General features: G+C 41.1%; 1 protein-coding gene across 7 annotated transcripts in view; it reads left to right on the top strand.

Annotated features, from left to right (window-relative positions):
* IRF2 (interferon regulatory factor 2) overlaps positions 1–26,917 on the top strand; it is a 40,626-nt gene that overhangs the window by 5,834 nt on the left and 7,875 nt on the right. For 3 of the 7 annotated variants that reach the window (XM_069013843.1, XM_069013844.1, XM_069013846.1), the window contains 6 exons: positions 11,400–11,529; positions 12,492–12,599; positions 17,562–17,661; positions 18,272–18,448; positions 20,436–20,482; positions 23,958–24,069. In XM_069013843.1, the coding sequence (XP_068869944.1) occupies positions 12,513–12,599; positions 17,562–17,661; positions 18,272–18,448; positions 20,436–20,482; positions 23,958–24,069 (523 nt within the window). In that variant the 5' untranslated portion in view covers positions 11,400–11,529; positions 12,492–12,512. Of the gene's footprint in view, positions 1–11,399; positions 11,530–11,593; positions 11,870–12,491; positions 12,600–17,561; positions 17,662–18,271; positions 18,449–20,435; positions 20,483–23,957; positions 24,070–26,917 lie in introns of those variants that run through there. The other 4 variants (XM_069013845.1, XM_069013847.1, XM_069013848.1 and 1 more) reach the window with 2 other exon arrangements.

Below are 26,917 nucleotides of genomic sequence, written 5' to 3'. Positions count from 1 at the left end.
TAGTGGAAAGGAATCCATGTTAACAGTTTAGAGTTTAATGTTAGTCTATATGTATGTAAATATATATATGCAGATATACATATCTATGTATCTACATGTATATAAATACATAAAATTAAGATACTTTGTATATAGCATAAATAATACATTGTACAGCGCATACTTCTTATTGATAAACTGTGAAAAGGTTTTAAAACTTGCTCTTATGGTTAGTGCTGGATATGTTTTCAATTTCTTGGAAGCTCATGTAAAATTTCTGGTTTTTTGAATAACCTAGAGAAGAAAGAAAGAAGTGGTAAGCAGTACAGTAATGTTTGGTTTCTTAATTCGTAATAAATTGCAACCCCAGCTTCCTGTATGCTGGAAATCTTCTGATCCCCTTGTTTGCTTGGGAGCAGATTGCATTAAATCAAGTACAGCAGCCTTTAGGACAAGACAAACATTTTATCTTGTTGCAGCTTGGACACCCATCCAGGAGCAAATCTGCCTGCATGTGGCATGTTGTTTCACCCCAGGTGCAGAATTTAAATTTTAACTCTTAAGTTATTTTAACATTCTATTGTTTCTATGTAGGTTGCTATCTTTCAAGATAAGGTTGGAAGTAATAACTTTCATATTCCTGTCTATTAAAGAGTAGGACAGGTTGCTGTTTGTTGGTTTTTCAGCTAACCTTGACAGGCTTGGTTTGTAGCTCCCAACATATTTCTGGTATTAGGAATGGCGTTAAGGTGCGTCAAAACTGTTTAAATTTGTCCTTTGTCTTGAACTGCACGTGACAGTGGATGTTGCCTAACCATTTCCCTTTTGCTGTAAAATTATTTTAAGTACTTTTTAAAGACTTAGATACTTAACATTATTACAGCACAAAAGAAGGAAGGGTTGCTTACGCATTTGGTTTTGAAAAGTGTGACCTGTGGTTAAGTTCTGCTTTCTGATATGTATGGAGGGATATATGTGACTTGAAGGGCCTGGTAAGTGCACAGAAGACAAAGCCTGTACTGTACTATTTCTCTTGATATTGAATATTGCTTGGCACCATTCCAGTCAAGCCTCTTACAGCTTTATCTAAGCAAGATAATGCCTTTGTTGTTTAATAAATTAAGGTAGCAATAAGTTTAGCTCTTTATGTGCATTTCATGCATATATTTATAACACATTTGGTGCATGATGTGGGCTTTTGTGCATTTGATGTACTGGCTGCTCTTTTAAGGTGTTTTGTTGAATCCTGTAAATGGCTTTATATGCAACTGAAGCATGACTCAAGTGGAAAATACTGAAGTATTGAATTTAATTGGATGAGGCATATAAATCTGGAAAATCAAAACTAAACAGCCCCACCCCAAAACACTTTCCAAAATTGTGGCAGCATCTTAAAAAGTTTATATAAAATAAAAATAATTCTGCAATAGGAAAACAGGCAGGATAGGAATGTTTTTAAATTACTGAAAGCTTGCTTGCAGCATTTGAAATCCCAACAGTGTTACATGAAAAAGATGAAAGCAAAACTTGGGGATAAAATTGAAACCAAATATAAACAAAAGTGAAACCAACTCCATTGGTTTTCATTTCCCAATTGGCAAAAATGAAAGAATAAACACAGAGGAAAGAAGCATGAGAACTGAACTTGAAAAATTAATTCAGTTTTACCATTTATTTAATCTGTCATCTAAATTTGACTGCTGCATGGCAGCACTCCCTTAGCAAACTACACAACAGAGGGTAGGGCTGCACTCCTGGTTTATCCAGGTACCACTTTTCACAGCCAGAGGTTTGGGCAATGGCCCTGCAGTAGGGGAAGTGGCATCTTTTTCAGTCACGGAAGTGCGGTTTTGAAATGCTGTGGCAAACACGTACGCAAAGTACAGTGGAAGTGATGACATCCAGGAGGCTGAAAGGGAGTCAGTCATTCAGCTGGCCAGAGCACTTGAGCTTTAGTCATGTTGAGATTCGGGTTGCTAATAGGATCAGGTATAAAATACATGGTGGGCTTTTTTTTTTGCATCCCACCTTTGGAGTCATCCACTTACATCTGGGGCAGATCAACAGTAACCAAAGATGTAATCCAGTATCAGCTTTGCTGATGGCATGAAGTGACTATGAATGGTTTCACTCAATTTCCACAGATCAGTCAGCAGCTAGAATGTACTTTGTGACCTTGAGAACTATGTGGTGAATTAGTCAAAAGATGGCCAAACATTGGATGGCTGTGTAATCTCAAATGAATGTCCTTTGCCTATTTAAAGATGCACTCTCCAGGCCTGTATCGAAAAAAGTTGGGTGTTGATGAGAAGCTTGGACAATCTCTGCTCTGCTAAAGCTGTACTGGGGTGAAATGAAAAGACTTTAATTCCAGAGGTCTAATTCTCACACACTTGAACACATTGCGTTCAGGCATATAAAAACTAAATTCTCTGGATGCCAAAACAATTCTGGAGATTTGAGATTGATGAGGGAAGCCAAAGAAGTCTAGCTTTTTTTAGTTTAATAATATTTATACAGCTTAAATGAGAAATGAAGATGAGTTGAGTTGTCTCACTCTAGCTCAGTAGTATTTTAGGAAACTTCCGATATAGCTGCTGCAGATCACAAAGTTAGGCTAATTGCTGTTGGTCTGTGGTCAACACAAAAACTTTAAATTAAAAGCACATTTTGTAACCCATCCTATTAACTATTCATATCTTGTATGTCCTGTGGCAGAGGAAAGAGTAGCATTTTTAGAAAAAGGAGCATAGATCATATAATTTCAACAAGCATAAGTACAAGCATTTTATACTTAGTACACTGTAGGTGCAAGCCCTTCAAATGTGTGTACAAGAGAAAGACATTTCTCTCTTAAATTCTCCAGTGTCAAGCAATATCTCTCTAGTAACTAATTCAATTTATTATTTGTGCTCAACACATCTGCTTCTTTCATGGTGCTGTTTTTGTAACTGTAAATAGTTCATGTGACAGACATGTTTCCAGCCCACAGTGTGGGTGATTCAGAGGATCCCAGCCCCCAAGTCTGTGCCTTCCATGATCTGTCTGTAAAGAAAGTGTCTAGGTAAGCATGAGAGGGTTTTTTACAAATCCAAACTTGTGTATACTTTTCATGAATATCTTTTCTTAGAAGTAAAGGAGAAATTGCTTTGCTGAAAGGGCTGGGTCTGCTTCTCTCAGTGAGGTTAGGCAGAGGTAGTTTATGTCTTTTGCTGCCGGATCTGGGTGCTGTGCTAGCGATTAGAAGTTTGGGTAGCAAAGGTGTAGTTGTGGGTTAGCTATTAACTTCAGTGGTAGAAACTGCCCTTGCCCAGACAATAAAATGAAAGCTTTAAGCAAATATTAAATCGCACTTTAGTGTAGTGTACAAATAGTTCTTGCTGTGTGTTGCAGAACAGTATGTTATACAAACAAAGGTAGCTGTGAGACACAAGCCAAATCCAAGCAAGGTGGATTACATCAGGTGCAGGTCATGGCCGGTGAATGTGAAACTCTTCCTTGAACACATTTCTCAGTGTTTGCTATCTGGAATAATTTTTTTCTGTATCCCTTGAGTGCCTCTAAAATGTCTTTGTCTTCTTGCAGTCCTGTGTGAGCCTCACAAGCCATCAGTGAGGGAACAATGAGATTAAGCACTTTTCTTTTACAATGGCTCTTTTCTGATGTATAGCACCCTATAAAGCACTCATCCTGTACTTAGGCAAAGGAATGTTAGGCAGGACACTGAGATAAAGGCTGCCCAGGCTTTAAAAGGTACTCTCACAGTTTAAGATCCTGATCTTGCAGGTATGCGCATGCATAATTTTCCACTGCTTTCAGTGGGATCCATGTAGTAAAAGTGCTGTTAAAAGTTTTAGGGATGTCTCCTGTAAACCTAGAGATCATGAGAATGCAGTGGTCTAACAGAACCATGCCGTTGAGTTGCATCAGTGAAGTGCTTCTTTATAATGGTTTGAGCTTTAATAGCCTTCTCGTTTTCACTGGGCTGGAAAATTCTTTATGTATCAGGTGTCAAATGCTGAGCTTTCCTGGCAGCTTTAAAGAACATACAAAGTTTGTCTTCCATGGATTCCAACTGACACAGCTAAGCAGCAGCAGCAATTACGTGCGGGTATTCAGGAGTGGATTCACATGGAAGCGCTTAATCCAGAATAAAATTGATTATTTTGAGGATAACTGCTCCTCAATGCAAGGAATTAATTACTCCCTGGTAGCCATGCCAGCAAATCTCTTGTTGTAAACAAGCCCCTCCCAAATTTATCTGAGTGAAGTACAGGAAAGTCACCACCTCTCTTCTAGGCAGCATTTGAGAGAAAAATATTTAAAATCCCAGATACTGAGGACAAATCATGGTCAGTCATGAGATGTAAAACAAACCTTAAGATGAAAACAAATCAGGTATTGGATTGATTATTAATAATCAATTTATGTCTGCTTTTGAGACTCTAGGAGGAGGTGGCAAGGGAGGTCTTCTGCAGTTGCATGCTGTAGAGTGTCTCTTGTACAGATGTGTTGTCGTCCTGATGCCACCAGTATCTGGTGTTGCCCATCTTCACTCCCTGTAAGACCTGAGAAACGAATGAAAGAAACCCCCAGGAAACAAAGTATTCTTTTAAAACTGAAACTGAAGCAATAATTTTGTATTGTCACCACTTGCAGACATCAGTGTGCGTGCAAATGATCATCGTGGTAAGGATACTTCAGAGATGATCTTTAGCAATCTGTTAAAAGCCTGGCCCAAATTCCCAGCTGATGTAGGTTGCTGCAATGCCAGAGAATTGAACGTGCTCAGCCACAGACATTGTGTTCTTCAAGTGTCATAATAGTGTTCAACACAGGAGCCAGCCAGTGCAAGGAAATTTCATGGTGGGTATTGAGAGGCTGAAGCCTTGCTTCATTATGGCTGTCCAGAAGTAAAAAAAGAGCAACCTTCTGGGTTTATTGTATTAAAATGAGATGGCTTTTCTTCAGTGAACTTCTAGTCTACAAATCCAAGGGTTAACTTTAATGAGGCCTGAGATCACTGCAAAATAACAACTCCTGTCTTTTCTGCTGAGGGAAAATAAGCTCTGCATGGAAACCAAAGAGTCTGTTTTGATGTGTAACATCTGAATCCCAGCCAGGGCATATTAACACCCTTTGGGTGGAACAGAAATGCTGTAGGGCTGATGAAACAGACTCTATATACAGTATGAGTTCTCACTGTACATTTTCCTGAGCATGTTTAATATGCAGTCTGTAATGCTGATTTCAATACGTTTGAGTTATTTTTGTCTTTGTTTTATTCGGTTGTTGTTTTGTTTTCAGGGAAAGTCAGGTTGGTTGTTTTTTGCCCTCTGTACCTTGAGGATAAAAGGGCTTTTCTTCATTCTACTTTGTGTATCTTTCTTGGGAACAGCAGCCGGAGAGGAGTGCATGCTCAGTGCTTCCCTCCTCCTCCATCTGCCTTGCAATGTGGTGGACACAACCTGGACACTGCATTGCAGAGCCTTGGAAAGTTGGGTAGCTGTTGCTAGCGTGAATCTGTCATACAGAAGCCTGGTTTCCCAGGTTTTTCACCGCCCCACAAAGCTTTCCTCTTAGCAGCCATAGTCTGGTTGTGGTTCTGCCACATTTTGTTTGGGAAACTAGGGAAACAAGTGAAGTATTGCCCAGTGGTTGCCTGCACAGGTTCTTCTTAATGGCCAGGCCATGCCTTACACCAGTCAGCCCAGGACCTGTGCTCTCCCACCCTGCCTGTTGTCCAATTCTTGGCTTTCTGTCCTGTCTTGATGAAGTTGCCTCCTTCCTGCAGGCACCAGAGAAAATAAGGTACCACCTTTCCTGGCTGCAGTGAACTCTTTCTTGGTGATGGGCAGGAAGGACATAGTTTTTCTGCAGTCACCAAAACATTAGGAAAGAGCAGGAAAAATACTGCCATTGCTACAATGTGGATCAAGAGCTACAGACAACTCAGGAGCAGTTGGCCATGGTGAATACTTTAAGGGAGCTCATGGCAAGAGGTGCTTAGTGAGAAGCAAACCTGCCAGTGATGTTTCCCCCATCCCTCCCTGTTCAACAGGGCATCATTGACAGAATAATGGTAAGGAAAAAGAGGCACTATTACATGCAATTAAAAGACCAAAGAGGGTAGGTTTTGCTTTCTAACTAGCTATGAATCCAGAAAGTCTCTTACTGGTTTTTATGGGTTTTCTTGCTTCGTAGGTGTTTTTTAAGCAAGGATTTCATTTTTAACCCGTAACCTTTGTACCTCTAAGAATGGCAATGCCCACTTTTCCTCATTTACTACTCTTTAATGAAGTGTTTTGCTGTTGGTTCCAAAAAAAAGGTATGGATATTTGCATAATTTGGGATTATCAGAAAGAAGGCATGTTCTGCAGTTCTGTGGTAAGATTCTCCTCCACCTCATGGCAGATGGAAAATGTACCAGGCAGAGGTTTTGTCTCCCCACAGACTGCGGGGAGGGGGATTTCAGGTGTCCACAGTCAAAGCAGCTGAGTAAAGTGCATTTGTATTGCTCTTTCAGCATCAATCTCACATTTCTGAAGTAATTCTGAGCAGTTGAGTCTACCAGGTTTTCTTATCTAGGAGAAGGCTCTATACCTCTGTTGAATTTGACTTCGGAGCAGGGCTTTGCTCAGAGTACAAATGGTTAAATCTTTGCAAGTAGTATTCACAGCAGAATAGCTGAAAAAGGTGGTCATATAAGCAAAATCCTGTATGAAGGAAGAGTTCAGTCTGTGACCAAAGAGCAAAATTTTGCTCCAAGTACTGTTCTTTTAAAAAAGATCATGTTTCCTTGTATGCTGGAACAGTCTTGGCGCAGACACAAATACAGAACCCAGTTCTCTGAATCCTAAAATTAGTGTATGGTCTCATTTCAGCATATCTCTTTGGTCACATGGGATGATTGATGCTTTTCTTAACTCCATCAGCCTTAGCAAACAAAGGGAATAGTTTAAAAGTTTATCAGCAAAGCACAAGTAAAGATAACTTCACAAAAAAGTAATATTGGTGGTTCTGTATTTGCAGAGAAAAGATAAATTGATACCATGAAATATTCTGCACATGTCCTCTGTGGAACAGATGTTTTGCCACAGCTTTGAGCAAAGGCTGTGACCTATGTCACAAATGTGCCTCCAAGATCTTATCCCACCTTAAATTTTCACAACCATTAATAATATTTCCATATACTGACAAATCTTTAAACTAGGTACTTTGTGATAGGGAAAGAAGAACTGCTTTTCTGGCTTTTTTTTTCTTTTTTCTTTTTTCTTTTTTTTTTCTTTTTTTTTTGTTTTGTTTTTTGGGTTTTTTTTTGTTCCACAGAAATATACTTTTAAGAAAGTACCTACAGGCATAGAGTAGCTTCTGTTTTTGGGATAACCTTTTCAGTTATCCAGATGCTGCCAGAGTGAAACTGAAGGAAAGAGAACATCGTGTACTGCTCAGATGTAATGCCTGCCATGCCATTGCTTTCACTTTCTGTCTACAACTGCTGTAATTCTAGTGAAGAGCTCTTCATTCTCAAAGGTTACACTTTCTGTATGGCAGGAGTGTTATCTCTGTCAAGGAAAAAAAAGTCAGACTTGCTAGAATGTTCTAGTGGAGAGCAGGGAGGACTACAAGCTCTTTATCAAACATTATGGAGTGAAAATATGTGTATATGCAGATTGCAACCAGTTTATACCTTGTTGGGGAATAGCCTTCACCATGTTCTTGAAGTTTCTAGTTGCAAAAAATAGGCTGAACTGACCACAGGACTAGCACAAATAGTGCAGTAATTAAAGCTTCAAAGAAGATCAAAATAATCCCTCCATAAACTGTGGTGGCTGCCCATGCATGGGCCATGCTTCTTGTATGGGAAAGGGTCTTCACAGGCTCCTAGTGGCCTCCCCCTCCATGCAAATGCCAGTGAGTTGGGGCTGATGTCTTGCCCACTTGCTGCTGGCTTGGGAATAATTTTTTTGATGTCTTAATGTCAATTGGTATATTTAAGCTCCCACCCCCAAAACAGAAAATGCCCCTGACTGTGGCACCCTCTGATACTGAGACGGGTGGTAAAAAGAGCAAGAAAAGGAAAATTATATTCATGGAGCTACCAGTGTTAATGCATTTGTAGGAGGCATGGTTAAAAATACTGGTTCTTGAAGACTGGCTGTCTTATTAAGAATGTCTTACTAAGAATCATAAGGTGATACCCTAGCAGGTAGTCCTAATTACAATGTCTAAATGAGCTTCTCTTTTCAGATAGGGCAGGAAAATGCTTTCCAAGGTTCCATCTGGAGTTGACTGTGTTTCCTGGTGATTATTCTTCCTCTCGTCTTCCATGAGACAGTGATAAACCAGAAGAAAACACAAACAGGAATTATTTTCAGCATAATGCCAGAAACTCCCAGAGACCCAGTGTTGGAGTCTATTAAGTGTTTTCCTGTGTTCTCTGCAAAGAGATTCTGGGGGTCAGTAGCATCCAGATTTAAAGCTGTTGTCCAAAAGCACAGGAACAGTTTTGGATTAAGGGGTTCCTCCCTGTCCTTCCCACCTGCTCCTTCCCACTCCTGTGCCAGAGTGCCTTCCTCTCTTGTTTGTGCTGTCATGTGTGCCTTTGAGCAGGATGGGAGCCATGATTCAGCTTCAAACAGATAAAAGAGACCCCGCAGAAAGAGGTGTTGCTTGTAAGCCTGCTAAGTTCCTGAACTTATTCAGAAAGTTGCCTATGCAAAGAGTAGTGCTAGCATGCAGCAAAACTGGGATGGGACTGAAGGGTGATGGAGTGATGGAATACGAGGTGCTTCTTTGCCACTGGTGGAGCTGCTGCTGCTCCTTCCCTCTGCAGCCCCATCTGGCTCTGCTCCTCTCCCTGGCTACCTCCACCCATGGTCTCTGCAGGGTGGAGGAAGATGGTGTCAAGTGACCCAAGGCAGTCATTAAGCCATTTTCCTCCTGGTTAACCAGAGTGTGAAGGTTCAGGCAGGCAAAAGTAACCAGGCTTCTGGAGAGGTTTGCTTAGGCCAGTGAATGGGTACCCACAGCTCAGGAGATCATGGTAGTGGTGAAGCCAGTGAGAACTGGATGCCTTGACAGCTCTGAAAATACTGTTATACGTGCACTTGCCCCAATACAAAAAATACTACTGGCTGCATGTAGCTTCTTCTAGGTGTGAATGTGCAGGGGAAGTGCAACATTAAGGCTGACCAGGAGTGGGAGATAGGTGCATAAGTGCTTTAATTTTAAAGCCTGCTCCACATTACAAAAGTTGATGTTTTGTTTTCCGTAAAAAGATCGACTGTTTCTGCTTTTTTTCTTTCATCTGGGTAAACACTGGAGAGAGGCTGGCAAGAAACTTGACATGCCTGCTGTTTTGTAGGGCTCACCTTAGTTTCTGGCTTTGTAGGTTTGTTTTATATTTGATACATTCTGTTGGATGTTGAAGCTGGCATGGTGTTAAGCAATGGCCCCTGAAACTTTACATGATTTTGCTGCCTATTTCGGAGCATTTCAAAGGTCTTTACAAACTGCAATAATTCTTAATGTCAGGTGATTGAGTCTGTACTCTCTGATGGATGGACTCCAGGTTCTCCCACCTGGAGTCAGTGGAATAAGGCGTCAAGTGCACCCAGTAATGCCATTTATGGACAGACAGGAGCTACTTTAAAGGCACTGCAGAAGCTGATGTTTCTTTCTGTACAAATAAATCATGCATTTGACAGCTCTGGATGGAGATATGGCACCTTTATTTCCCACAGGCAATTACTCAGTAGAGTTGACTTGGTATTTTTATCAAAGAGATGTTGTTGACATGCAACTGCCAAAAACCGTGCTACATTTTAACACCATTGTGGTCAGTGCTGTCCTGAGGCAGACAGGTCTGGGAATGTCTTCTGAAGACATCCAGCTTTATTTTCATCAGCATGTGCTCTTAAAAGAGCATGGGGTGGGGGTTGTGTTTTGATGAGCAGAAGCATGGCTGTACTTGCCCCTCTGTGAAGGACGTAACTCCAGAACTCACTGTTCCCTCCAGCTGAACATCATTGTAGGATTATTTTTAGCTGGGTTTGAATTTATTTTCAGATGAACAGGTCTTGGGAGTCACTCCTCCCTTCTCACAAGCCAAACTTCTCTCTTGATTACCTTGGATTAATTTGTCTTGGTGTGGGTGATGGATGTGAAGGTGTGTGCTGATGGCTGCAGTTGCTAATCCCAGAGGAATCCCAGGGTGCCTAAAAGATGAGCACCCCTCTTCAGCATCTGCAGGGGAGCAGCTAGGGAAGCCCCCAGGGATGTGGGGGGGAACAGACAGGCTGGCTCAACTCTGCCATTTTGGGCAAGACTGGCTTCCTTGTAGTAGCGATTGTCGGGAGCTTTCTCATTTCCTGAAGTGTATTGCTTTTGCACAAAGGCAGCTTCTGTTTCTTCCACGTTGCCCATCCCAAGTGGGATTCGTTGCTGCTGCTTTCAGGATGACTTTTCTGCCTTCTGTCTAATTTGTTCATTCAGATGGGCTTGAAATTTGTCTTAGGGGCTCATTTATCCAGAAGATGAGTCTGACTGCTAAATGGGAACACTCATACTGAATGTTGAATCTGATGCACCGTGTTTCCAGGAACTGTCCCGAAGTGCATGCATACTTAAAGATACCTTACAAAGAAATGCATCTGTTGCAGATAATTATTTCTTCCTCATCAGACAAATAAAAGTTTGCTCATGTTTTTAGTACATTGCCACTTGGATTTTTCAGCTTTGACTCAAACTGTAGTAGGGGAAGATGGTAGAGACCTGTACACATTCTACAACCTGGATGAGGATTGTTGCTGCCAATGGGAGGGGGATGCAGCAGCACAGCCAGCTGTTTGCCACCAACCTGGGGGCTGAGAAAACTGTACCTGCATCACCCTGGCCCAGAAAACATCTTGCCTCTTACACAGAGAGGGGATATGCACAAGGCCTTGTCCACTGTTGGGTTCCTGGGGCTGGCTGGTTTTTCCTATCTGAAGAGAACCTGAAAGGGGCTGAGCAGTTGCAACCATTTTCTGAGCTATTTTAGATATTTGTAGTTACAGCAACAGGCTGCAGCTGAAGCACAAGTGACCAGCTCCGCACAGTAGTAAACAAAATACCAGTATGTTTGCTAAGAGATTAGTGTGAGCATGGCTGCTGGTAAATTCTCTGAACACATCAAAGAACTTTATTGTTACATTCAGGTTTTAATTCCTTATTAGTTTCAGGAAATACATGTCCTCAGAGCAATGAGAGGAAACTTTGAAAGTTTTTCTTCCTCTTGTGCTGGGTGTGGGCTCGGTACTGCCTAATTGTTAGTCTGTCCCATGCCTGTACTCCCATAGGAAGCGAGAACAAACCCATTTACATTTGTGCCATTGCTGTGTGCTTTCAAATTTTTATTTTTCTCTTCTATTTTTAAGATCAAAGGTGACAAGAATAGTGGAGCAGAGAAGTTAAGAATGATGCAGAGAACACAAATGTGAAGAGCAAAAGAGAGAGGAAGGAGCTGAGCCCGGTGCAGTGGGGGCAAGGAGAAGCAGCAGCCTAAATGCAAGTACTTGAATGTGGAAATGATGGGTTCCAGGCTGCTTAACAGGCATTTAATGCCTTGCTTTAATCTGCATCTAGTGCCAGTTGGCACTTTCAGAAGGGTGCCTAAGATAAGTTAATGTTTTTAAAATTTTCTGCCTCAGGTTCAAGACTTTGGACTCTTATGTCAATAATTTACAGCTCTAAACAGGGAAGTGGCATCAAGGTCACGTGTGCATGTGTGAGAGAGAGACAGAGAGAAAAAGAAGTCAGTTTGAGTCTTAGCTGGATAGTATAAGGTGGCATAGTGCAGCTGAGGGGTGTGTGAAGCACTCTCTTCATAGCTGAACAGCATTGAAATGTAAAATAACAACTACAAAAATCAGTGACTGGATTGATCAGAGAAAGCTGGAGGGAGGGGGTCAAACTACTCAGCCACAACCAAAGTGGTCTGCTAAATTGCTGTTATGTAAAATGTATTTTTATTAATTCTGGTCAAGTTCATGGGACTGAAAAAGCCATTTGAAAACCCTTTTGTTAGCAGGACCATCATTTTAGCTAATACAATGATGCCTCCTGCATGTGAATTTTTTTTGTTACGTATTTTTTCTTGGCAAAAAAAGGTCTTGTGCAAATGCAGATATGTGGACCAAAAAGAGGTATCTCCAAGAGAGTAATTGTTTTTCTTTGTGACCTCTGGTATCCCACCTGTATCAGCAGACAAGCTTTTGCCAATATCCTATATCTTCTTCGGGTGAAGGTTTTCCTAATCCAAGTGTACCAGAAGAGTGTTTTCTGCCATAAAGAAGACTTTATCCTCTTAGTTGCTCTTAGGGGAGGCTTGCACACAGATCTAAAATAATGACTATATTTACAATTGTTCAGTGCCTGGAAAGCTTTAATAAGTGTACTGTGCAGAGGTGGAGGAGCTGCCTGGGTGTTCTGCCTGCCAAACAAGTAACCTTGTCCCTTGTTCCCTGCAGCTCCTTCCCAGGTGGGTGACAATGCCTGTCGAAAGGATGCGGATGAGGCCCTGGCTGGAAGAACAAATCAACTCTAACAGAATACCGGGGCTGAAATGGATAAATAAGGTAAGGGGGGGTGTGCATGCATGTGCTGAAGTGGAACTTGATAGCAGTGGCTGAGGTCTGCATAGGTAAATCAGCTCATTCCTGGTTTTCAAAGGGGTGACGTGGGGAGGAAGGGCAAAGCTGAATGCTTCCTGCTGAACCTGTTCCTCCGGCCTTGCCTGCCAGATCTGAAGCGTCCTGCTTTAGTCTGGTGGATTTGTGGCTCATTTGAAAGCATTTTCCCACTCTTTGTTGAAGTGAGTGTTTCTGGAGACTCTGCTAGGACAGTTTTTTTTAACCTAGGAACACATTGTTCAACAAGTAGCATCAAAGGGATGTGATCAAAATGCTGTCCTGAAGTGGAAGACTATGTTCTGTATTAGACTCAGAGTTGAAGCAACGATCTCCTGTTTCAGATTTGTGTGACTTCTCTGATACTTCTCAACCTGGGAGAAAATAGGATAACTCTTCTCCTGCCAGACTCAAACCTGATATTCCTGGTCCTGAGCTCTTACTAAGTGCTCAAGACACTTGGAACCCACAAGCGTGAGCTCAGAAATGTCAGTTCCCAATTTGAATTTATTGTAATTGGTTGAGTAAAACCTAGGAGTGTATTTGAGACTTTGAATAGTAATAAATTCTGGAAATGTTGCATGCTTTCTGCACTGTGTAGGAGAGTAAATCACCACACAGAAAAGCATGAAGCTGTTTTTGCTACAGAGGCTACTTTATTATCAGAATGGGTGGAAATGCACAAAATCAGGTGCAGAAATGTAGGAACTGCCTCTCCGGTTAAGTCACTAACCTAAATAGTATAGTATCCTCCCTATGGCAGTAGTAGTTGTGGTACTCTGGTGCTCATTTTTAGAGTAGAGGAATAACAATTGAAATTATGACTTTTCAGCTTTCAAAGCTAGAAATGCTCATGACTATGAAATTATCAGGAATGCTTTAAATTTCAGCCATGAATCTTGTTTCTCAGGAACTTCCTGCATCAGTGACTCTCACATGCTGTGGCTGGGTAAATAAATATTGCTGTATCCATCTCTTAGTTAGCTGCCCTGTGAATTCGAGGAGGTCCTTGTTCTTGCATAATGGGGTCACAGCTGAAGAGTTGGAGACCAGTTTTTACTGTTGTCTTTGTAATTTGAGTCTCATGTTCGGGTCCCTCTCCTTGAATATCTCTATTTTGGTGTCAGGTTTCCTGCTGACAGTCCATGTCTGCTGTCCTTTGCTGGGTGTTCCTGCCTAATCCTGAAATAATTTCTCTGCCTTGAGGTTTATTAAACTCTGATTCCCCACTTCTACCCTCTGATTTTGCATCAGTCTGGATTGCCTTTAGGATGCTCAACGAGATAATTGCACATCTGAGCATTTCTGTTTAAAAATGTTTAAACATTCATTCTAACAATGGATCATTAAACCAAAAATATTTCTGTTTTTACTGTGAATCCTGACCATAAACAAAGCAATGCATGGAATTAATGATGCAGTGTCATGTGTATCACAGCCTGTTCTATACCCACAGAATCAACTTTGGAGGCTCTAGGATTTTAGGACTTGTATATTTTAATCAGAGTTTGGTAAAGGACAGTTCACAATTTAGAAAAGAAGGTGTGTCAGATTATCAAGAGAACAAAATTCGTGCGTGTGCACAGCTTTTAAGGAAATAAAATTTAAATATTAAACCCTTCTGGGTTGACATTGGCTGGCTACTCTTGGGGATTTTTTCCAAACTGAGGAAAGAATTAAATCTCTCTCAGTTAGAAACGCCCTAACTGACAGCTGACACTAAATTCCTTCCCCTACTGTCATTTCATCATTATACCTCCAGAATAAACCCATCCTGATAGGGCTTAAAAAATGAATACTTGTGTACCTCTCTGGTGAAAACATTGTTCTGCTGAGTGACATGAAGGAGGAAGGGAATTTCTTTTCCTTCACAGAGAAACAAAACTGGGAGGTGTTAAGGAAACTACATAGTTCAGAAGAGGGTAGAGGTGATATGAGGAAGGGGATTATGAGAGGTCAGTGTTCCTCATGGATCTGGAAAAGGAAATTAGGATGAAAACATTCCAAGTAGCTGTAACAGAGAGGCAACCTGCTGCTTTGATGGATGCGTGGAGTATTACCTTGGAGATGGATGCTGCTACTTAAGATTTGTCCTATGACTTTGTAGCTAGTGTGTGGTCTCATGCTCAAGCACTTGCTCCGAGCATTTTGTGATGCTAGAGTTCCAAGTGATCACAGATCACAGAACATTTTGAGTTGGAAGGGACCCATGAGGATCATCAAGTCTAACTCTTAAGTGAATGGCCCATGTGGGGATTGAAACCACAACCTTGGCATTAGTAGCACTGTGCTCTAATGAGCTGAGGTTTGATCTACTTTCCTTTTCATGCCTATTTCTAAGAATGTCACAGCTTTTCCCTTTTGGTGTTCCCACTGGAGTTTGGTAGCAATTCCTGTTACACTGCAAAATTTTTGTGGGTTGTGTTTTTGACTTTAGGTGAGGCTAATTTTTTAACAGAAACATGAGACTCCTACACAAAAGTCCAGTGATGGAATGCTGTACCAGTCAGCACATGGTTTTCCAAGTTTGAGAGAAAGCACTGATGAGCCCTTTCCTGTTAAGGTCACTATTAGGCAGCATTGACTGAAGAAGAATATCGATAATGTTTGATAATGTGTGAAATGAAGAAGTAGTATTTAAATAGAAAGTATCCAGGTAAACTAGAGCAGAACACTCAGAACATGGTATTGATGTAATCAGCAGTCTTTGCAGGATTTCAGTGAAGATTAGGTATTTGATAGTCAATAAGAAAATTTGTATTTTCTGTATAGGTGTGTCAATTTATATATGTATTTTAAAATTATAATACACATAGCTTCTGAGATTTTGTTATTTGTGTTATAATTTGGTATAATTCCTGTGCTTCAAGACATCTGGGACTGGGAAGAGCTTTCTGTAATGAACAGAAGCACTGTAATGACCACTTAGACTGCTGTTGAGTGTCTTTGCACCTTCTTTTGAAGCAGTGAGTACAGTTGATGATGACAGGATGCTATGTCTGGAGTTTTGTTCAGTCTGCTAGGTTTTGAATTATCATATGGTCTATTTTAATCTGGTATATTCTTAAAGTTCTTGTTGATAAAAACTGTTTTCTATGGAAGTATGGTTTTTTTCTTCCCATGCTTATTATAGTCTATGGAAGAGTGAAGGCAGGGAAGCTTATTCTAGCTCTGATGAATATAGTAGTGTTGTGGACCACAAATAGTGGGTTTGAGGCTTTCTTTGGACTGCTTCGAGTTGGGGAAAGAAGTATCTCTGTTGATGATTTACTTATATGTAGAGGGAAGAGTAAAGAGGCAACAGACATGTGAGAGAAGTGATGGAACTACATTAAGAGGAAGATTGAGAGTGAGGACTTGAGGGGAATGAGGAACATGTTAAATCAGTGCATTCACCAAATTAAAGATGAAGCCAAGTGAGAAGAATGCAATTCTGAACAAGTGAATATGACAGAAAGGATTAAAGACAAGAGTTGAAGGACGAAACACAGGCTGAGAAGAAGAAAAGATCACATGGGAAGGAAGGGAAATAAACCTAACCTCGTCATGAGTGAAATATTAACCAAACAGACAGGGAAGAAAAGTGGTTGTTGGGGGAAGGGGAAAGGGTGAAGGATTCATCTCACCTGACCAGATATCTACAATGCAGTCATTTAAATGAGAGTTATTTGTACTAGAATTATTTTGTAGTCAGTAGAGAGAAATAGGCTCTATTTTGTCTAGAGTTATTTGTAGTCAGTAGAAAGAAATAGGCTCTTTTAGGGTGAAATTCAAGCAGCATAGCTCAGGTGGCTGCTGCAGGAGGAGGGTGGATTTTGCCCTGGAAGTACTTTTCTCTTCACAGACTGATAATTCGATCTAAACCTGCAGTGGCAGAGTTTATAGTGCAAGATGTGTGCATGTAAAGCCAGATAAGAATTATTCTTCCCAACAGGGGAGAATTGTGGAGCAAGCTCCACTTGTATGGCTTTGCAGAAAAGAGCATGAAGAGTTCTGAAGCAGCCCTGTAGGTCATGTCAAAGGAATTCATTACTGTGTTGTGTGACATAAAAGCACATCTGATCCAACATCCTTTTGGCCCAGTATCCTGTGTGCTAAGTGCTTGTGGTAGGAGTGTAGGAAGCATGCTGTTCAAGCTCTGAAAGCCATTGGGCCCCCAGAGCTATATCCTAAAACTATCATCTTAAATAGTTACCAGGGATCTTCCATGATCCCTTGGGGAATCAGTTTTTACTGACACCATGTAAGGCATGCCCTGATTTATCTGTGTGTTAAAGAAACAAATTTTAAAAAAAGGTTTCCTTTGCATTTCTTTAAGTGCACTTCTCTTTGGTCTGAAGTTTCTGAACTAAAATGTGTTCAGGTATCTTCAATGCACTACTTCATATGAGTGTGTCTGGTGTTTTTATCCCCACTGGAGAGATGTCTACAGTTGATATATTCTTATGTCTGTTTGCTTGGCATACAGATTTGCAAGATCTCTTTTCTTCACCATGCTAGTATTTACTGGCTGAATTCTAAATCCCTTGATTTTGCTCTATTCCTATAGTTGTTTAGTTTCAGATATATTTTTCCTAATCATAAAAGTGTCTGTGCTGACAAAACTACCCTTTGTCTGAAAGTTGAGAAATGTGTAGTACTGCATGCTTTTTCCATGTGTCAGCTTGGAAAACTGCCAGGCTCATCTTCCATGAAGTGGCTTCTGAGTATTTCATATATTTGAACTGTATTCTGCTTTTGATGATGCCAGTAGATATTTTCTTGTTGATTTCAGTGACAGTGACACTGGGCTAGTAGGGAGCAAAACACTTGGAGGTGCTGAAACTGTGCTTGTAAATGAGTGACTTAAAGTCATCAGAAGATCCCTCAAGTCTATCAGTGTTGGCATTTCCTGTTTGTTTTCCCTTCCAGGAGAAGAAGATTTTTCAGATTCCCTGGATGCATGCCGCAAGACATGGTTGGGATGTTGAAAAAGATGCTCCCTTATTTAGAAACTGGGCAATTCACACAGGTATTGGAACTCTCTCTTTGCAGGACAGATTTTCACATTGTTTTCCCTTTTAAAGTTACATTTTCCTTTTTTCTTGTCTTTGCTTTTACTAACACGGAGAGTGAACTTAAGTTTCCAGTGCTAAGTGCTAAGTGCTTTTTTCAAGGCCTATGATACCCTCCAGCCCTATTGAAGTGCCGTAACTCATTTGCATTGAGGAACACAGTAAAACTTAATTGATTTAAATGTTAACAACATTGGGTTCCAAACTGTCAGGAGTAGAGCACAGTCAGTACTTTGTACACATAGGCCCTTAGGCTCTTTATGCCTTTCTATGGATTTGAGCCAGACATAATAAAGGTAAATGCTGTGCAAGCTTTTCCATGTTGTTATGGAGTCACATCTGATCTGCAGTGCCCTGGATCTTTCTTGAGCACAAACTGTTCATCATCTGTTCTAGAAACATGCATGAGAATGAGATCACAGCACTCTCTTGCAACCTCAGCTATTGTTTGAATGCTTGTCATGGGAACCAAAGGCTGATAACCTTGAAGCTAACCTATGCTGTTATTAATTTGCCTTAGGTTTTCAATCACATGTCATGTGTGCCTAACTTTCTTTTCTTCCTTAGGAAAATACCAGTCAGGAGTAGATAAACCTGATCCAAAGACATGGAAGGCAAACTTCCGTTGTGCTATGAACTCCCTGCCTGACATAGAAGAAGTGAAGGACAAAAGTATAAAGAAAGGAAACAATGCCTTCAGGGTGTACCGAATGCTGCCGTTATCTGAAAGACCTTCCAAAAAAGGTAGAGGGGAGAACTTGTCAACATGAAATGCTGTTGAGGGCATTGTGTTGAGAAAAACACCTACTGCAGGTAGCTCGGTATGCAACAAGCCACCAATGCAAGCTGCACATTGTGCCCTGGCTGGCTGGGAAATGAGTGGAACTTAGGAACAGCTGTATGAAAAATGGGCTACATTCAGAAGAGAGCATCAATGAGATGTGATACCCCCAAGCTGTTGATACTTGTCTGTTAAAGCTGATGGAGTTGTGTTCAGAACCTAGTCCCAGGTCTCCTTCAGTCAAGGAATATGATTAGGGGCTATTAGAGGTCAGCACATCTAACTCAGTAGAGGTGATTCAGAATACGGTGGCAGACATTTTGGTATCTTTTTTCAAGCAAGGGTGCAATTAAACTGGCTCTGTCTTGAGCTGAGTGAGAGCAGTACACTCTGCTCAGAGCATTAAACCACAGAACCATGTTGTTAGTTACAAAGACCACGAAAAACCAGCCCCCAGAGCACAATAATGGTGAAATGGGAAACTGTCTGAATTCCCGAATTTTGGGATTAAATCTCCTGCCTGTCAGGAGGAGACCTAACCAGCAGGTCAATCTCAAGAGTATTTGGTTTCTTTCAAAGTAGAAACATTGGTTTATTTATGGCTCATTAGCTTTCTTATGGCTTCCTTACTGGTTTGTGCAGTAGAACAATGGTTTCCTTAGTCCTCTGGTACCCTGTGTTGTCTAGGATTTTGGATGAAAAGATAACCTGCAAACCAAACACATGGTGTTCCTCTAAAATTCTATTCAGTTCACCTGTAGCTCAGTTTGCTATTTTCTTAGATTGAGAAGTGAAAGACAGATCTTCAGTTTAAGGTCAGTGTGACTAGAAATGATGAACCATGGCATTTTTGGGGCAGAATCATACTGTGAAAGGGACATCAGTGTGCAAAAGGTAGCACATTTGTTTTGAAACTCTTTCCAGTCTCTTGTCAATAGTGTATCTTGTATGTTTAGGCACATTCCCCCGGACCATAACATGTCCCTTGGCAGTAGATTCCTGTAGGAACTACAAAAATTCTTCTTTAAAGCTGAGATTCTGAGAATGGGGGCTGTAGCAGGAGAAGATTCTGCAGAAAGTCCAGTTACTGTAAAACTTTGACACAGTTTGGGCCTCATATATATTTTCACATGCCATTTTTTTATGGCATGTAGCTAAAGTTATGTGTGGGAGCAAAAGAATTTGGCTGCAAACATTTCTAATTTTCAGTGGTATTGTGTAGTAGAGATGGGAGAAACTCCTGGGACACATCTGTGCTAACAGTGGGGTAGAGCTGAGCTTGCACCAGCAAGTCTGAGCTTCTGCATCAGGTCAGAGCAGGGGCAGCAACACTGGGGTCTGCCAAGGCACATGACATTTTGTGAGGGTCACATGCTGTGTGGTTTTCTGGATTCCCAAGTCCAGTATGATTGCATAAACCACTTTTGCATGAATTGTAATATGTATTTCCCTACCAGGTTGCAACTATTTACAAAAATATTGGTTGAAGTTTGTTGTGATCTCTTTTCACATTAAATCAATTAACAATCTCCCTTTTCCTATAGCTACAGAGAAAATGTCAGAAATGTGATGAGACATACATTTTGATTTTTTTTTTCCCTTCAAGAGTATTTTTCTCCCCCTTCCTTTTTTTTTAACAGGCCTTGTTTTTTGTCATTCTTCCATATTTTTCACTTTGATTTTTTGACTGCCATTGCTTTCCTTGGTCCCACAGTGTTTCTCTTTTGTAGCCTTTTAAAAAAGAAACACAAAGCGAGAGCATTCAAGGTAAAGTTTTTGCTGCCCAGGCCTTAAGTGAAAGGTAAAATGAAGCAAAATGTGTTCTCCCTTTACTAGAAAGTCCTGCCATTTGGAGGCATACTTTGGGGCTATTTGTTGGTAAATACAGAAAGTGTGAAGGAAAACTCATGGCACACAGGACTTTATGAAATCCTCCTTCTGTTGTTGCAGGAAAAAAAACGAAGTCTGAGAAGGATGACAAATTCAAACAAATTAAGGTAAGAAGTGGCTGTTAATACTGCGAGAGCTTGTGAACATGATCTGTTGCAAGTATTTTTTAATAGCTCCAACAGTATATTGTGGTGGGTACTTGTGAATGCTTGTGGTTTGGTTAAGTAACTACAGTTACCCAGGATGTTCGGGGCTGGTTTTTTTGAAATGTGAAAGCTGTTAAAGCCATGACTTACGTCATCAATGGACACAGCCCTTGTGCTACAATGCCTGGAGGTTGGAAAACTGGCAGTCTCAGCAATACATTTGCCATTTGTTTGTCTCTGTAAGGAGAAATACAGTAATTATGGAAGGAATGCTTCTGAACAATGGAGCTACCTTGCGCAGCAATTAATTTCTGTGCGTAAGGCATTGGAAATTCATTCTCATTTAGGCAAGGGTTAGAGCTGCACCTTGTGCTCATGTTTTTTCAGTTAGAAGGCCTCAGCTGTAAAGCTCCTCCATCACAGCCTGAGATTTCTGCTTGTTCAGAGCATGGACCCAGACTGATGTCCGCTGTCCCTGCGGAGCATGGTGTTTCCTAGCTTTCACACCTCTGCCAAGGGCCTCTGTGAGGTGGTCAGTATCACACACCAGCAGGATTTAGCCCACCTTCAATTTTTTTTAAAAAAAGCAAATCTCAGAGATTTCAGATTCTCATTTCAGTAAAATTGGTGTCCTTGGGCTGTGTGTAGCAGCTGTGTCTACAATGGAAGTGCAGCTTGGTCCCCTGCTGCTCACTTGTGAAGGGCTGTGCCAACCATGCTGGGGTTCAGGCTCTGCTGCCCCTGGCCAGGAGGTTCTCTGGGCCAGGTGAACCCAGAAATCTGGGAAAAAGTCCTCACTGAAATTGGGTTTGGAAGGCAGGTGCTGCCCCAGGAATTGTGACTTGTGGAGTTACATGTTAGAATGCTACGACTTTTAAATTGTCTTGAAGGAACCACTTTTAAACTATCCTATTTGGATCACACAGTCACACATAAAGTGACTCTGATGGTAGCTGATGTTCAGAGGGAGCCAGTGAAACTGCTTTGGTCAGAGCAGAGCAGTGTGCCAGCACATACACATACCTACCACTGATACCTACTGTTAGTTTTTGTAGCTTTGAGCTGGGTATTCTTGTCTGTTCCCGCGTTCTGACAGATGTGTGCAGGGGCTAGCCTGGGTTTTAAAAGAGGTGCTCGTTCCATACTCAGCCACTCTTAGGCTGACTGTTGAATATTGAAGGCTGTAGTAGTGAAGAAGGGTGGTAGGTGAATTAAAGCAAATGCACATTTCTGAGCATGAAAGCTGCTTATAATTGCTTTGCTTGGTGACGTGAATTCCTGAGACCAGAGTTGCATGTTTTGGACACCTTACAGTTACCTTGAAAAATCTCTTTTAGTGGAGCCCAGTGGGAGGCTACTCCATGGTTTGCCTGGTAACTGCAATGGGGTGATAGCAGCAGAGGGAGAAGCTGAGAATCTGAGCAGAGATCTGCAAAGGGACTTCGGCATAGCAAGAGCCTTGCAATGAACTTCCCATTGTTGCCACTGCTGGACCCTGTGGGCACTCACAACAATTACTAGTGGGTTGAGCTTGAGCAGGGTGCTCAGGGCACTCACTGCTTGTCCCTGTGGATGTGAGAGTCCTGGACCTTACCAAATCCCTGCTCCGCATTAGCAAAGGTGCAAGCAAGTCTCCCACCCCACAGATAGGTCTCCTATCACTGGGCTTTTGGGCAAGCAGAGTCTGTCATTATAATTCATTAAATTCATTAAAAAATTAATTGTCAGTAATGGGAAGGAAATGGAAATATCAGAGCAGCCCAGATACAACCAGTCTCTTTCTTTTGAAACAAAGGACTGAACTGAAGTCTAGTTCCTACTTTATTCTAGATGTATCCTTTTGACCATGCAGCTCTACATTGAGAGACATTTTTAAAATCTTAGTGACAGCTTTCCCCATGCATTTAGCTTAAGCTAGACATCTGAACACTGAACATTTAGGTGATGTAACACCAACTGTGCCAGTATCCAAGTCTCTTTCTGGATCTGGCACCATCACCTGAGTTACAAGATGCATATTTATTTCTGGAGCTTGAAAGGGGCTACTAAATAAACTTCTCTGTAATCAGCCTCAGTAAAGTTGAGCAAGTGCTGCATGCACAGTGTTTCCATGGGGGCTGTTTTGTTTGCTGTGTTGCACAACACCAGATACTCAGGGCTCCAGTGTGCAGCCCTAACCTACCTCTGCAGTCGTGATCCTCAATGGATCAATAGCAGCTAATTTTATCTTTTCCAGTTCTCCAAGTCTTTGACCTGTGGGCCAGCACAACTGGTGCAACTCCTCAAAGACCTAGTTGCCATTAACACTTAACTTTGCAGCCTTCTGATGTGCCATGGGACGTTGGGACAGGGTGCATGTTTGCCTTGCTTTAGTATCTGGGAAGGTTCTTATATTGAAGTGACAATTCTTTTTGAGTAGATCACAATCACAGCATGTGACATCCAGAAGAAAATCTGTCACAATGCCCCCAGTATTTTGTCCCAAAGGTAACAGTTCATATGGTTAGCACTGGGATGAGCTGGCACCACGGGTCCTGAGGCTCACCTTTGCCCTGCCTTTGATTAAATGCTTTAGAGCTGTGAAAATGAGCACGGCATGGACAGCTCTGCACCTGTCTGCAGGTGTCTCTGGCTCAGCAAGTGGGGGACAACTTGCAGCCTTGCAGGGCTGGCAGATTAAGAACAAAAGACTTTAGACATTGTAGCCAATAAACCTGTGAGAGAGTCAATACCAGGCAGGAAGTTGCACGTGTAGAATAATCCTTTTAAAGAAATCCTGAGTTTATGGAATTAATTTTTTGGTGTCTACTCTGAAGGGATTTTTTTTAGATTCCCACTTGAGTGTACCAGGCTTACAGAGATGCATCTTGTGGAAAGCTTGGTCTGTGTAGAACAGGTGGTGTTTTCCCAATGCTGTTGCCCTGTGGTAATGTTTATGATGTGATCTAAAAGGCTGTATTTAGTGTAAACACTTTGGTTTGCTTTCAGGCTTGCTGTAGAGAAAAATTAAGTCTAGAATTTAGTAATTGCTGTACAGAAACTAAGGCTTCCTTTCAGAAGGTGCAAAGAGATAGAGCTTATTTGGAAGGGACTGAGGAGGAATATTTAATAGACTACCATTTTAAAGCAGTGTTTCTTCCTTGTTTGTTTCAAATGTTAATCTCTTGTAGTAAATAGCTTACTACTTCCTTGCTCTGAGAAGGATTATTCTAAATTTGAAAATTAAAAAGAGCTGTCGTTTCAAAGCACAATATACGGAAATGAAGTTGTTTCGGGCTTCTCTCAGAGAAATATTCATTCTAAGACAGTGTCTTGCAAAGAGCAGGGGGCATATGGCAGGCAGAAGTGATGGGATTTATTACCACCTCAGAACAAAGAGATGAACTGTCTCCTAAAATAAAGCAATGCTGACCCAACTGTACTGTTTTCATTCTAGCAAGAGCCAGTTGAATCATCTTTTGGGATTAATGGGCTAAATGATGTAACTTCTGACTATTTCCTGTCCTCCAGTATAAAAAATGAAGTTGACAGTACAGTGAACTTTGTAGGTAAGTACTCCTATGCTTTTTTTACACACACAGGTGACTTCAGAAATCCTTCTGGTCTGCCAGACTTACCTTTCCATCAGCATCTTGCACTTCAGGGAATGCCACAGTTGCAGTCAGGTAGACCCATTTTTCAGTAGCCTAGGCCATGCAAGATTGTGGTTGCAGGTCAGCCCCATCACCTTGCAGAGACAGTGAGCAGTACTGTGGCAGTGTGGTGGCTCCCTTGACAGTAAAGCACTTACAGACACTCTAAGTTGGCATTTCATGATGTGGACTTATTCCACAGGGTAGTCCTCAGCCATGAGGAGACTGTAGTCAATGTCGTGTGGGAGATAAACTGCAGTCAGATGGCAGTTTCCCATTGCTTAAAGCAGAGCTTTGTATAGAATACCATTTTATTTGGGAGTTCAAACCAGCAGGCAAAATGTAGAAAGTTGGTTCTTTTTACTGACACCTCAGTAGCAGAGATAGTTTTTAACATCACTGAACTAACAAAAAGGATCATTGAAGACTGCATTTAGAAACCAGTACATTAGAAATGAGCTGTCATCTCAACATGTGAATAATTGGTCCTCAATAGAATAATTGGACTGGGTTTTGACAGGTGTTTTTTGGCTGAGATTGTCATTGCAGCAAGAGCTCCTAGTAATATGACCCACATACCATTTTGTCTTGAATTCCACTTTTAAATATGACAGTTATGTTAGTATTCTGCTTGGAGAGATGGCAGAAATCCTGTACAGTGACTATTTTTGATCCCCATTTCTTAGGTCACAGGGCTTTGCATAGTCATTCCCCTGAAGTACTTGTGTGGCTGAGAAGTTTGTGAGTAGTTTTGCTCTATTTATGCCAGTTCATTTAATAGGGTGTTGCTTTGTAAGAGTATTAGAGCATGCTTGTTGCTCTTCCCGTTATAATTTGAAGGAGTAGCACTGTAGTGCTATCAGTGCTTCCAGTTCACTGACTGAGGATTGGGTGGGGAACTGTCATCTAGTGTTGTTTAATTATTGAGATGTGAGGTGTGCTGCTTATCCAGACTGGAGAAAGAAGTGGTTACTTACGTTGCAGAAAGGATTTTAATGTAAACAGGGAGGAAAAGGTATATTAGAATTGTTCTGCAGAAAGATGGGTAATCAGCAAGAGGGGATGAAAGACAAACAGCACCCTGCAGAGTTTCTGACATACATGCAGCTCACTGGAAGCTGTGGCATATTGCCCAAGTGAACAGTAGTTTTTGTGTATCTCTCAGGGTGGGTAAGAATTTGTCAGGTATTGAGGAAAAAGATAAAATAGTGCAGATGACCTGCTCATACCCTGAGTGGGTTGCGCAATATTGGTCTCTCCCAGATAAAAAATTAACTGTGTGTGCTCTTGCACCACTCTCGCCACACTCAGTAAAAAGCTGTTTTTTTCAGAACCAGGAAAGGTGAAATAAAGGGGAAACAGAATATCTGAAACATAACTGTAGTAATTGTAGTGATTCAACTTTTAAAAAGTCTATCTGGTATGCATGTAATCTTCTTTATGCTGGCATTCTTTCTTAAAAGACACGTCTAAGTTTTGGAGATTTTCTGGTGGTTACCTGGCACTTCGCAAAGCAAAATAATATGCAGCTTTTCCCTGAGAAAAATACCTGTCATTTTCTTTTTCAAAAAGCCCTGTCTTAAGATAGAATGCAGGAGTGGATTGTGTGTATAGACATGTGCATTCTTGTTTATTTATCTTAGTTCATGCAAGAATAGATGCTATCTTTTGACTTTTTCAAATTTAATAATTAATATACTCAGGTTACTTAACCTTAAGAATTGCAAGATCTATTGTATTTCATTGCTGACATGTTTTTCCCCTCATGGGTCAAGAAAAAAATTGACTGTTTGACTAATACAGCATTGTGTTTGCACAGAGTTTAGCCTTATGTTCCTTTTGAAGCTTTATGTTCAGTCAAAGAATATCTATAGTCTTTCTCTTGGATAACCATGGTTTCAGGTTAGATATCCTCTGAGATGGCTCCATCCCTGTGCATTCTTCTTGAAACTCACGGTTTTCAATTCTGTGCGGGATTAATGCATTTGTCATGTGTTCATGCTACTGGGATTAAAGGAAGAGTTGTACAAGACAGGAAATTCTGTCAAGCAGCTTCAGAGAAGTGAGATTCTGGCTTTCACCATACTTTTGCTTTGCTTTTTTGGTACCTTGGTTTGTCAACCTTTTTCAAAAGATTGTTGTGTAGATTAACTAATGCCTGCAAAGCATTTCAGGACCCTTGGAAAGCATCCATGGTTGCTTCACTTTGTACAAATAAGTAATGGTCCTTAGATATTAAATTTCATTGGTATTTTGGTATTAAATATCATGTGCCTGAGGGAATAGGAAACCCCTCTGTTAATAACAAACCGAACTGTAGCTTTCTGTCACAGACCATGTGGATTACAGGAACAACTGTGATACGCTGCCTAGCATCGATGGCATTGCGAGGGTCACTGAGAATAGGTATCTAACTGGAGCAGAAATTTTTCATAGATTCATGTCATATGTACACCAGAATCCCACAATGTTTTTCTTGACCCTGTGGCCAGGTTTTTGCATGCCAGTTCTGGTCTTCTGTTGTATAGTTTACATGAGAGCATTCAGAGGCCATGGGATGTTGGCAGCTTGCTCTTTGAGGATCACAGATTTCCTTTAGAACACGGAAACTTATACCCACTGAAAGCAGGTGGTGGGCATGGAAAAAAGTACTGAGACTATTGAAGACTTAGTCAGATACCAGGCAGGCTCCATGGGCAGGCTCTTAGAGATTCAAAAGGGTTGAGATATTGTCAGTAATCAATTTTGTTGTTTCTAACCCCAA

The sequence above is a fragment of the Aphelocoma coerulescens genome, chromosome 4 (assembly GCF_041296385.1).
Source record: "Aphelocoma coerulescens isolate FSJ_1873_10779 chromosome 4, UR_Acoe_1.0, whole genome shotgun sequence".
NCBI classification, from domain to species: domain Eukaryota; kingdom Metazoa; phylum Chordata; class Aves; order Passeriformes; family Corvidae; genus Aphelocoma; species Aphelocoma coerulescens.
This window is presented reverse-complemented; position numbering and strand designations above follow the sequence as displayed.